At 30.5% G+C, this 13,931-nt stretch overlaps 1 protein-coding gene across 1 annotated transcript; it reads left to right on the top strand.

The window, feature by feature from the left end:
- The first annotated feature begins 5,925 nt into the window (after positions 1-5,925).
- On the top strand, positions 5,926-8,394 carry LOC7487457 (transcription factor DIVARICATA). The gene is made up of 2 exons (XM_002322928.4): positions 5,926-7,239; positions 7,592-8,394. The coding sequence occupies exons 1-2, from the start codon at positions 6,815-6,817 to the stop codon at positions 8,088-8,090; spliced, it is 924 nt and encodes a 307-aa protein (XP_002322964.3). The 5' UTR covers positions 5,926-6,814; the 3' UTR covers positions 8,091-8,394.
- The last annotated feature ends 5,537 nt before the right edge of the window (positions 8,395-13,931 follow it).

The raw sequence follows: 13,931 nt of genomic DNA on the forward strand, positions 1-13,931 counted from the left end.
AAGCAAGTTTGCATCTTGAAAAGCTTGCCTTCTGATAACTAATAATATTTTTTAATTGAAAGTATGCTTCCAACTCTAACAACCATCTAATAAATCTTTTCTTTAAAAAATTTCTATAAAAAAGGAATTTCATTGAAATTAGGAATTCATCTATGAAAAAGTTAATTGCAAACTAAGTTGTCAGTTCATTGTTTGGTTTATAGGAATAGATATAGGGTTTGGTTCACCCTGAGGTAAGTCTATAGGCACATCCCTCTCCTCATTATAATCCTTATTTGTACCTCTCCATGGCAACTGATCTAACCAATCATGATATGGTTCTCATTACTGCCTCTTGAGACCTCATAGGTTCATAAATGGCCTTCATTCTTGCACCACAAAATAGGAAGATGTTGTAAATGTCTCCTACCACCAAACAAGCTACCTTGCTCTATTAACAATTGATACAGTATATAGTAAAAGATAGGAAATGAAGATTTCTAAAGTCCTAAGTACAATTATGAACTATAGAGAAAATCTATATTTTATATATTTTAAATAATATGAAATCACTTTACTGAAAAATAACACGCAAGGTTATTTAAATAGGAATCTAAACAATCTAGGTAAGGAAACATAAACAAAATAAAATTTTAAAACCTAACTAGGAAAGACATCTTAAGATAACTAAGAAAAAAATGCAAAGCATCTTCTACATCGAATTTGAACATAAAATAATGTTAGTTACCTAAATCCAGATTACCACCTTTAGAACTGAGTTTGTAGAACATCTTGGGAAAATTCTACCTTAATCTAATAATCAGATCAAAAGTTAAATATGTTTTTGCTAGAAAGATTGTTTGACGCATCCATATTTCTTCTTAGACTTATTGATACGTGTCCCACCACATCATTATAGAAATAAAATTTGTGTCATTAACCATTTTGCCATATTCATAAGAGGAAATTAGCTTTAGGATGTTGCAATCTTGTAACCTTACAAATAATTTCTTTTTTCTTCCAAACTTATGTTGACAAACATTTTTTAGTTATAGAGGTTATGCCATAATTATACGATAAAGATAACTCTATTTGATTTATAAATCCATGTCATCCTTTCTAGAGAATTTTTTACAGTTTTCATTAAAAGGTCAAACCCTAATAAGTACATTAAAATAGCTAAAGTTGAAGTATGAAGAGCACAAGGCATTAGTAAATGAAAAACACAAATAGCCTTCAAAAAAATCCATAAGGATAGAAAAAATTATAGATAGTCAAGGAAAAAAAAAATCAATCTTATAAGAAAAGTTACAAGATTGGAAATCATCATTTGTAAATGCTAGATTTGATAAGAAAGAAATTTATAGATAGTCACAAAGATAACTTTATGATAGAATATTATTTCAATTTTAAATGTTATGTAAGTTTGCGAACAATTGTTCTCTTTTATTCTAAATTAGTGCTAACATTTTAGCTTAGACTTTGAGTTTTAGTTTAGACTTTGAACTATATAATAAGAGTAGTTCTCTCTCTCTTATTCATTCAATCAATCCTTTCAAGAAGGTCTTTTTTTTTAATAGCACATTCCAAAATCAAAGGCTTTGTGAGTATATATAATAATAAATCAAAGCCTAGGTACAAAGAGCACAATGCAAGTAAATAGATAACGCATGCATCCTTAAAAAGCCACGAGGATAAAAAAAAACATCATACAAGCCCAACTTATAGAAGTCTAGAAGGAAGAAAAAAAAAATTGTTTTCAATCACTATATAGATCGTCATGGCTCATTGATTCACTAAATCGTCGATGAACTATTCATCCCCAACAATCTACCTCTAAAGTTTGTTGTTTCTTCTTCAAGCTAATTGCCTCCCTATATTCCCTCTCTTTTGAGACAAATAATAGAGATTATTCTTTGTCATTTAAAGAGTGGAAGGAAAAAATGTTGTAGAAAAACTAGTGATCTTAAAAATAAAATCTAATATCATTTCATATCAATTTTTTGTTTAGTTTAACTATAAGATAATTGCATGTAAATTATAACCAAATATTGTTGATTAAGTTGCTGTTAAAAAAAGATAAGCATGGAATTAAACAAAGTAAATATTGAATGACTATATTGATTGTGTCATAACCCAATTGTTTACCATTATTTTCTCATAAAAAGAAAAAAAATCAAAGAAAATGAGATTTTGATACATTCCAGCCATTCATGCACACATTTCATGATTCTCATCTTTTTTTTTATTAACATCTTTTTTGGGAGGGAAGTCAAAATAAGAAAAACTAAAATTAAGAGAGAGAAAAAAGAAAGAATAGGGAATAAAATGACAAGTTTAGGAAAAAAGATCAAAATAAAGTTTAGACCCAACTTATTTGAACATATAAGAGTCCTAGATTAGGTTAACTCTCCAAACTTAATCCACTCAACTTAGGTTCGATGTCTTAACAAAATGCCTATGTGGACATTTATGTATAATTGCAAAATATATTCATTACTCTTTATTTGTAATATAACTATAGAGAGTTTTTTTTATATATAATCAAAATGTTATTAATTTTTTTAAAAACATTATTAAAGGGGAAAATCACCTTAAAACTCTAAGGTTTAATTGTAGTAACACTTTAATGTCCATATTTGAAAATTTATAATTTATATATTATTGTTTATATCAAGGTTGTCAATTTCATTTTGTACCTCTAGTAATGACCAGTTTATCTTGTACAATTTTAAAAAACAAAACAACCCAAAACAAATTTCATCTCGTTTTGAATCTCTTTCCATTTTAGATTTCTTGGCCAAATTCAGGCCAAAATGTTTCAGTTCATTATGTTTGTTCCGTTCAATGAATTATGTATTTTTTTTAATCTATGTTTTTTCCCTAATTTCATTATTTAACTCTTAGTTTATTGAAGATGGAACTTTTATTTTGTTGTGGATTGCTTTTTTGTTTTATGGTTATCTCAGTTTCAAGACCCATGTCATTGGTTTGGAGAGTTGACCCAGTGGACCCAAGTATTTTTTTTGTCTATTTGTTTTTCAGTTTCATCATTCAACATTTGATTTATTATGAATTAGGCTTTATCATTTATTTTTGTTTGTTTTCTATGAAGTTATCCTAGTCTCATGACTCAAAACGAAGGTTTTGCGAGTTAACCCAGGTAGACTTAAATCGTTCTATTGTGTCTTTTTTTTTTTAGATTGGTTTATTTTTCCAATTTATCATTTAACAATGAGTTTATTAGGAATAAAACTTCATAATTTATTTTGATTTATTTTATTTGCGGTTTTCATGGTCTTATGACTCGGGTTGTGGATTTGAAAAGTAAACCGAAGTTGACCTGGAACAATCCAATATGTTGTCTCAATATTTTTTTAAAAAAATGATGCCATCTTGGATTTCATATAGTCAAACTATATTTTTATTAGGCGTCCAAATTGTCTTTAGGCCCATCGAATCCATTTGATCAACTTCTACACGGTTTAAATTTTTTCTACTAGAAAAATGTTACCTATGCTTGGATATTTTTTTTTATGTTAAAAAAATTGATTCGACCCACAATATAGCACAGACCAATGATCTAATAGTTACTAAATATGAATGTTTAAATTTTAAAATTAGGTTTAGATACTTGACATTATGTTTGAAATTTGAATTGTACAATTTCAAGTTAATTTATCTTTGGATTTAAATTGGAATTATATATGTTGAATTAATATATGTATGTGTGTTTGTGTGTGTATCTGTGTGTGTGTGAACAATACAACTCCAAAGCAATACATCAAAATGCTTCAAAACCAAAATGTATCGTTCTAAATAAAAAAACAGATTGCCAACCATAATGGAATTGATAAACTTGGTTTATATAATTGATAACACTTTATATACTAAGTCAGAAATACGTGAACTCGATCAATATTAAAATCTTGAAATATTACAGGTTTGCCATTGTAATTTATTTAATGTCCAAGATGCTCTTATAAGTGAAATATCTCAAGTTTGCCATCATTCTTCTCATATGTTTCCTCTCCCTTTCTATATGAATGCAAAATCATGTTCTTTCTCTCTCTTCTATGCATAATTAAATGATATTTATGAATAAAATTAGGGTTAATCAAAGTTGTAAGATGAAGAAACTACTCGATTGTTTCAACCATTCCAAAATATTCCTTCCACCATTAATTCTCTATCTCTCAAAGACCTGTGACCTAAATGAGCACAACATCAGCAATAATTGGCCAAACCGAATCATAATATCTCAAGAAACCATCACTCACATTAACAACACAACTCCAACAACACACTTACATAAACTAGTCACCATAACACAAGACACACCACGTCAAACCTAACCTCATCTTCATCTTTAATCAACCATCAAACCTTAAATCCACAACACATTAAAAGACACCATCATCGGTCGTATAATCTAACATTACAAAATTTAACAATTTAGCGACGGAATTTTTTCGTCGGCTTGAGATTACTATTCTGTCGGTAAACATTTACCGACTAATTCACCAACGAAATGCGTCTGTCGGTATAATGTTTGTCGGTAATTCCATTATTTATCGTTAATTCTATCAGTAAAAAAAAATAAAACCGATGGTTTTACAGACAGAAAATGCTTTAGGCTTTGCGACCCGTGACCCATCAAAAGACAACTCCATATTTTTACGGTTACAAAACAACAATATATCCATTCTAGCCTTGATATTGTCTTTTGTCTTCTCCTTCACGTCCATAATCATGTTGAAAATGTTCTCAAACACGTACTTTTCTATGTGCATGAAGTCAAGGTTATGGTGGAGAAGATTGGTCTTCCAATAAGAAAGCTCCTAGAAAATACTTTGCTTTACCTAGTTGTGGGTCAAACCAAAATCAGGAAACTTCTGCTTACCGGATTGGAAACCAAACACAATGTCACCATACTCTGACACCACATCATGCAATTTTTAACTAGAAAGACATGGGGGTGCAACATCTTTTTCAACTCTGCCAACAAAAATAATCTTTTATGTTCTTTCTGTACTTGTGATCTGTTGGCAAGAAATGCCGGTGGCTGTTAAAAAAAGATATTTTACCCTCGTTTGTTCGCGTGAATTGTTTTCGATTAAGAGCTCATTTGGAGCAATGGTACAACCAAAGTTTTATTAAATTAATTTTTTGGTGTTTTTGAATTATTTTAATGTGATGATCATATCAAAAATAAATTTTTAAAAAATTTAAAAATATATATTATTTTGATACATTTCTATGTGAAAAGCACTTTGAAAAGTTGCTCCTATCATTATCTCAAACGCCCCTTAAAACTACTATATTCATAATCTTATTTTTACAAACAGGGTTGAATCTAGTTTACATTTACACTTTTATATAATAATATATTTATTATTATATCCTATAGTGTTGACTTATGAATCAACCCGTGAATTATAAAAACAAATCCATAAAGAAACCATAAAAGCTATAAATACAGTCTAAAATTCAATTCTACATATAAAATCCAAATTTGGTAAAATGGTACAGAGTTTTAAATTATATTCTGATAAAATTGGAATCCATAACATGTTGGAGCCTTGGTTGTTAATGGCTCAATTGGCCCATTATATACATATAAGGAATCAAATTATTAATGAATGAACTAAACTACTTATGGTAATGAATTATACAAGCACTGTCCTTTTATTCATAAACATTTAATTTATGTAGTGTTTAGATTTAAGTGATTATTAAAATGTTTTTTATTTATATAAAAATTTAATTTAAAATAAATATAAAAAAAATTCAAAGTTTTTTTTTTTAAAAAAAAAAAAAACCAAACTTTCAACTTTCTTTTTCAGCTAGACGTCAACATCGAGAAAGCGGATACACTTTAGTGTACCGAAATTACTAGAAAACCCAGACTCCCCTTATTCCACCACCTAGCCAATCACAGCTTGTCCTTGTCAATTCTCAACTTGGTCGGGCCACTCTTCCTCGTCTAACAAATTTTATCAAGGGAGGAAACTTTGCTCAGCTGCAACGCCTACACACACCAAACCCACCAATCACAACGCAACACCTTTGACCACTTCACACTCTCTTCTCTTTGCTCATTTCTGTTTCCACGGATCCTCTTTTTGCAAGTAGCAGTAGCAGGAAAGAGTTGGCATACTTGTGTTCTCTCAGGCACCACCATTTTCTTTTTTCAAGCCTTTTAGCTTATAGTGAAAAAAAGAGAATAAAGCTAGCAAAGCACCAGTTTTTTATCCTTTTTTGCCATTTTCTCCACTAATTCTAGAGGGCATCTTTCTTTTCTCTGTTTTTTCCTCAATTGGGTCTTTTTGGTTTTTGCTATTGCTCACTTTTAGTATCTTTTAAACCAAAGTCTTAATCCCATTTTTTTTGGGTTTGAAGTTTGAACTTCGAAGTTTCAAGATTTATGGTTAAGAGTATTGTTTTCGTTTTTGAAATTTGAAAAGGTTTTTTCTTTTTCTTTCTTGAAATTGTTGTGGTTTAGTACTTGGGTTTATTAATGGAATAAATATTAGGATCTGGTTATTGTTATTGCTTCAAGAATTTTCCTTGGGTTTTGGAAAGTTGCAAACTTTTCAAGATTCCTCAATTTGTAAAAAAAGAAGGTTTCTCAAGATTCTAATCTAATGGCTATTTGATCATAAAATTCTCCACTTCTCTGCATTTGCCATTTGGTCATTCTCTCTCTCTTTGAATTCAAAGAGAGAGAGGAAAACCGAGTAATAGAGTGTGCCTCTTTTATGTTTTTATAAATCATCTCTTCTTTGGCTGGCTAGTTATTTGCTTTGATTGTACACTGTGACTGCTTACAACTATGAATCGGGGCATTGGAATGCTGTCTCCGGCCTCGTATTTACAGAATTCAAACTGGTTTTTTCACGAAAGCAGGGGAACAAAATGGACCCCTGAAGAGAACAAGCAGTTTGAGAATGCTTTGGCTTTGTATGACAAGGATACGCCTGATCGGTGGCTGAAGGTGGCAGCCATGATTCCAGGCAAGACTGTAGGTGATGTCATCAAACAGTACAGGGAATTGGAGGAAGATGTTAGTGATATAGAGGCTGGACTCATCCCAATTCCTGGATATAATAGTGATTGTTTCACATTAGAGTGGGTGAGCAATCATGGGTATGAAGGGTTGAAGCAATTTTATAGTCCTGGAGGTAAGAGGGGCACAGCGACTCGGCCTTCTGAGCAGGAAAGGAAGAAAGGTGTGCCGTGGACTGAGGAGGAGCACAGGTAAATTACATTTCTTAGATTGTAATGCTATTGTCTCTTCCTTTTAATTTTGCGACAGTGATAGTTAATAAAACTTGTTCTCTTTCTGTGTTGTTTTTTTCTGGAATTGAGTTGTCATTTGCCATCTTGCTGAGGTAATTGAGAGGAGATTAATGACTAACTTTGCATTTTAGCTTATGATAGACCTAAGCGTATTGTTCTCTATAAATCTTTATAGCGGAATTCAACAATTTGAAAATGTCAATCTGCTGTACTTTAAGCCTTGCTTTCCAAAAGATGTTTCTTTCATCCACCTATGTACTTTTCATGTGTTTTGGTGTCTTATGTTGAAGATACTTGACATAAACTGCAGGCAGTTTCTTTTAGGTCTTCAAAAGTATGGTAAGGGGGATTGGAGAAATATCTCCCGCAATTATGTGACTACTAGGACGCCAACTCAGGTGGCTAGCCATGCACAAAAGTATTTTATTAGGCAAAGTACTGGAGGGAAGGACAAGAGGAGATCTAGTATCCATGATATCACTACTGTCAATCTTCCAGATGCCAGATCTCCATCACCAGAAAACAGAAAGCCATCATCTCCAGATCATTCAACCACAACCAAGCAATCTCAGGCACCACCAATAACGACTGGCATGGTTAATGGGCTATTTGACTGGAAACCCCAAAATGAAGGAACAGCCACAGTTTTCAATCCAGCAAATGGCAATTTGTTGATGGCACCTTTCTGTGGGATATCCTCATATGGATCCAAGCTGCAGGAGCAAAATCTGCTTGGAGGAACACTTCCAGGATATCAGTTCGGTCCTTACAATTTGATTTTTCAGATGCAATCAATGCAACATCACTAAGGTCATAGATGAAGTGGAGCATTTAGGGCTCTGAAGGCATTGATATGCTATATGTTATACAGTATGTTGGGTAGCTTTGTCTTTTCTCAATCATGGTTTATTGTGAATATGTCAATGAGGGCTCAAGTTAGTCCATATTTACTAGACTCTTACAGAACAATCACTTAGCTTACGCTGTGATTTTGCATTCAAATCTAATCATCGAACCAAAAGGAAGCTCGTTTATGTGAAGCTTGCCTTTTTATTACCTGTGAATATCCTGGTTGTGTTTGGAATTCAATTATAGTCGCAAGGTTTGGAACTTGATGATGGTCGCAAGGACTTTCTATTTGGACTTCTTTGTGTTTTGAATAATGAAATTTGCATAAGAATCATTCTGAATTGTCCTTGAGCATGAAAGGGTTATGACTAGATGGGGTATTCTTCAATTATTGAGTTGCTGGCTTGACATGCATGATGCAGCATCCTAGTTCACATGGTGGATGAAGTACAATCTGAAGTATGAAGAATTGGATTGAAAAAGTCTGTCTGCTCAAGAAAAATAAAACAAAACTCAGAGAGAATGGTTTCTGATGTGTTCGAGGTATTCAGACTATGTCACCTGTGATATTGTTTTGTGCACTTGTAATATTCCTTTGATCAAACTAAGCAGCAGTTTTCTTGTACAAATCCTCTGTCCAAATTTGCTTTGATCACATATCAGATTTTTTATCCCTTTCAAACATCATTCCTTGATTTCCTTTTTCTTGATGCCTTTATGCGTATGGTTTATGCATTCGATTCGATTAGATGAATGAATTTGACAATGGAATCTTGACTGAAGCTTGAGAGTGAGGGCCACTGGTTCAAGAATCCAATGCTTTCATTCTGTTTCCTTTTCACTTTGTTCTGTTCATGAGGATGACAGTGTTCTTCTTTTCACTTTGGTTCAATAATGAGATAGCAAAGTTAAGTGGCAGAAGATCCTACAAGATGTTTTAGTGACTGACTGTGCCATTGAATTCCATTTTCTTTCTTTTGTTTTTTTGCAGAGATATCTTTCAAAAGCTAATGTCAATCGTGCCGAAGACTAGTGCATTATTTTTGCATCTCCTTCAAGCAAGTAATCAATCACAGGGTGGTTCTCTGTTTCTTGAATGTGAAAATTTTGATTTGACTGCTCATTAAAAGAGAATCTAACTAAGCACTTAGGTGGGTTTAGAAATTTAACCCTTAATTTAATCATGGTAAGATTATATAAATCCCTTCTATGCTAAAAAAAAAAAAAAAAATGCTCTTGAAGAAATACTCATCCGAAGAGGGATGCTATAATGGGTTTCATTTCGTATGATTTTTATAAATTAATTTAATTTGTTTCTTAGTTTTTTATTTAAATAAAAGCCATGTCTATATATGCTTAAATAACAATTTTTTTTAATAAATTTGAGTCAAAATTTTGCTTTAATAAACCGTGAAAATCATAACTTTCGTCTAAAGAATTTTAACTTATATTATTTTTTTTCAAAAAATTTATTTTAGGTCATTTTTTACCAAGCATATTTAAAAAAAAAACTTTTTTCAAAACAAATAATCTTTTCAAGCTGCTTCTCGTATTAGTTTTGCCTAAAAAAATATTAAATTAATATTTTTTTATATTCTTGAATAATCTTGATATTTCCATATAAAAAGTTTTAAAATAAAAAAATATTTTAATATATTTTTAATGAAAAAATATTATTTTCCATCAGGGATAAAATTTTCATTTCCCATTAGATAAAGACGGATTAGCCATGTTGAAACCTAGATTATCAGACCCTTGCATAAAATCTGACATAACCAATCCTCTCATGTTGCTGTACAAGCAAAGACAAATGAGTATTTGCCAAACGCTTTTTTAAGCAACTTGGACAGTTTTGCTAACCATTCAGATGGCTTTCCACCGTCTGCTTTCACTGAATTTGACATAGCCAATGTTTGTCCTTATTTTTTAAAATTATTTTTAATATTTTTAAATTATTTTAAAATATTGGTATCAAAAATAATTTTAAAACATAAAAAAAATATTATTTTGATATATTTTCAAATAAAAAACATTCTAAAAAATAATTGTTACCACCCTTCCAAGCAAACTTGTATCTTCAACTGTTCTTATTGCTTTTATAAGAGAAGAAATTTCTTTAAAATGTCAGTCTACATTAACCAGCACAAGCAAGGATAGAGCCATGAATTTTTCCATTCTTGGGCTATTAAATAAATATATAAATCTTTTTTAAGATCAATTTTATATACATGAATTTTTAAAGTTAACAATAAAGTTTTAATTCAAATAAACTATCCAAAATATTAAAAAATAAATTTGAAAATACATAAAATTAAAGTGAAAGTAAAAATAAACTCATTATTAAAGTTATATCCTTCGATATTTTGTAAAATATAATTCATCTATAATCAAATTTGAATCGATATTGTAACAACCCTTCAACTGGGATAAAATTATAATCTCATGTCAACTGAAAAACAAAGTAATTAAATATTTTTTTTCTCTCAATTTCTCCTTCTTTCACTTGATTTTTTTTTTGTATTAGTTGAACTTTATAAATTTAAAAAGTTTTTCTCTCGTTGTTTTTTTTTCTTGGATTTTTTTTCAGATGCTGTTTAACTTGCTACCTTTCCTGTTCTGTTCGTCTTCTTTCTTTTGTTGCTGCTGCTCCTGCTAATCGTTGGCACTGACATTGATGGTGTCCATGCGAACCTTCATGAAAAGCTAGCCTACTGCTCCCATCAGATATCGCTTCGCAACTATTACTCAAGGTCCCCCCACGGGACCCCACAAAAAAAAAAAAATTCATGGCAGCATAAGCAATATAAAACCCTGTGAGACTTTTTCCTGGTTTAATGACAAAACTGCCCTACTTTCTTTCCAAAAGCAAAAGCTTTTTCTGCAAGTTGCGTAGAGGAGCACTTTGGATTATTTCATTCTCATCATGTTATAACCAATCCCATGGTCTGAGTTCAGACCACACACCTTGTGTCTCTATCTCTTGCTTATTGTTTGGTTGATGTTCCAAGAAAGAAATAATATAACATAAATATAATTAGTTCAATAAATATAAATAAAGTCAAATATATAAAAATAAATTTATCATTCAAATAATTTGGAAGTTAGTTTCTGTATTTTTAAAATATAAGGTACAAAAAAAATATATTTATATGGACAATAATTATTATTTTTCTATTCCTAAAATATCCTTATAAAAAAAATCTTAATTCTAAAATTGTTTAATTAAGGCATGTAAGGGTAAAAATAATTATTATCATAATTTTAAAACTCGACATAAAAGTCGATTTAGGATAAGTCTTGGGTCATGGGTTAGGAGGGTCAACCCAAGTTAATCTCATGTTTTTAAAAAAAAAAAACAGAATCAAAATGACATTGTTTTGATAAAAGAAAAATTTTAAAAAAATCAAAATATTTTTTACATGGGTTTTTCCTCGGGTTGACTAGGTCATAGAACATCCAGGTTTTTGACTAAGTCAGGGCAGATCAATCCTTCATCTATTTTTCTTAAATGCGGATTGATCTAGAACCTGTGTCAATCATGTTCCAAGTCGACCTGGCAGGCCGGTCCGGGTTTTATAATTAGAATTATTATACTATTATTGATTTTAACACTTAACACAAACTAAAGTAAAAAAAAAAAACAATTATTTTTTAAAATATATAAGTTTGACAAAAAAAAACATATTAAGAGTAAAATAGATTTTTTTATATTTTATTTTGTTTTGTTCACTATCAACCAAAGACGATATAAAAACAGTCATTTTATATTGTACATCATTATCAAACATAATTCTATTTTCTTATCATATTTTGATTTGTCTCCTCTATCTATATTGTCTCTATCTATTTTATCATGAGACAGTAGCCAAAAGTTATATTCAAGGACAACATATATAGGTCTTCTTGGTTTCACAACAACATTCTATTCTTCTCCCAAATGCTAGTATATAATATATATATATACTCCTTTAAGCTTGTTCAAATTGTTTTTTTTTTTAATTTTTGATAATAATGTTTGGTTATTATCTTAGAAAAAAATAGAAATAGTTTGAAAAAAGGGAGATGTTCCTTGTTATTTCTATTTTAAAATGATATAAATTTATTCTAAAATTATAACAGGGACTATTTTATCTCTACATCTTTGTCTTTTCAATTAAATAATTTTTATCCTTTTTATAGTTATTATTCATGTCGACCTAACACATCAATCAAACACAATCTTATGATATCCAATTGAATAAAATATCGAGGATGATTCCACCATGGAGTCTTTTGATGCATATAATAAATTACATACATAAAAAAAAAAACAAATTTTATATATACATGCATTTCATATTAATGTAAAGGAAAAACAAAACATTATGAAACACAAAACCATGGGCCATTGCATCATCAATTATAAACTTTAATGAAAAGGTGGTGGTTGAGAAATTAATGCGAATACATACCAAAGACAATACTTTAAATTATGATATGTTTGATTAGAGTATGCAATATGAGCATGAGATTCCTCGTGTCTCTTCCCTTTGGGAACAAAATTTTATACTAATAAACATTTGCTAGACTTTTTGGTCCATTATGCAACCAATCATGGAGGCTTAGAGTCTTCAAAGCATTCTTCAACCATTGTAGGTCTTCATTAATGGTTTTCCCACATCCAATTTCCTTTCCTTTCTTGTAAATTTAAAACTTGAAGGATCAAAATAATTGAATGTGGGATCATCTTTCTCCTAAAATTTATTATTTTTTTTTTTTATAAAATTGAAACATAAGGACCAAGATAACTCATCAAGGGATTAACTATCTTCTCCCAAGATTTAAACTATAGGGTTAAATGTGATTGAATCATTAAGCTAGAGGTGTCCTTATGCCTATATATATATATATATATATATATATATATATATATATATATAGAGAGAGAGAGAGAGAGAGAGAGAGGGGGGGGGGGGGGGGGGAATGTCAACTTTCTATTGATAATTCTTTTAGAAGGCTTGACTAATAGAAATAGTGGAAAGCATGTAGCAAAATTGCGGTCAAGTAGTAGTTTTTTTAAAGAGGCTGAGGTACAATACAAGTCAGAATTCCCATCATTACAACCCGTGATAGCTTGAAAAAAAGCAAACCCACCAGAAGAACAACAAAGTACGCACTGATGAATTGTTTTCTAGTCGAGCATCCAATCAGACTGTCACTTCATCACATAAAAAAGCTATGAATGAAAGCTACTATTTGCCATCCCCTTTCCAGCCATCAATAATTATATGAAAAGAAGAGTGGGAGAAGACATTCTAACCACGAAAGATGACGTTTTCATGGCATCTATTGGCTTGTCTTGTAATGCCCTCAGTACAGTCACAGTTACAATGAATTCCCTGATGACATGACACTCTATAATGCCTTGATGACATGAATTCTTTATACTTCTTCTGTATTGGGTAATTTGGTAAATGATATTCTTAAAAGTTTTTTTTCACCAAAACAATATATTAAAATAATTTTTTTAATTTTTTTAGATTATTACATTAAATCCATTCAAAAATATATAAAAAATAAAAATTCATTCAAGAACAATAGGATAAAAAGAAGTTGATAGAAAAATGTTAAACACAAAGGAAGGAATTAGAAAGAAAAAAAATGATTGGATCATAAAAATAAATGTCGCCGTCGTCTTCTTTTTCATAAAAAGACCTTTCTCAAATGTCAATCTTGTTAGTAAAAATGGTGCCATCCACTTCGAGGAAAAGACACGCCTTAGTTACTAAAATTTAGATTTTTATTAAAATTTGTTTGGACAA

Source organism: Populus trichocarpa, chromosome 16 (assembly GCF_000002775.5).
Source record: "Populus trichocarpa isolate Nisqually-1 chromosome 16, P.trichocarpa_v4.1, whole genome shotgun sequence".
Lineage (NCBI taxonomy): Eukaryota > Viridiplantae > Streptophyta > Magnoliopsida > Malpighiales > Salicaceae > Populus > Populus trichocarpa.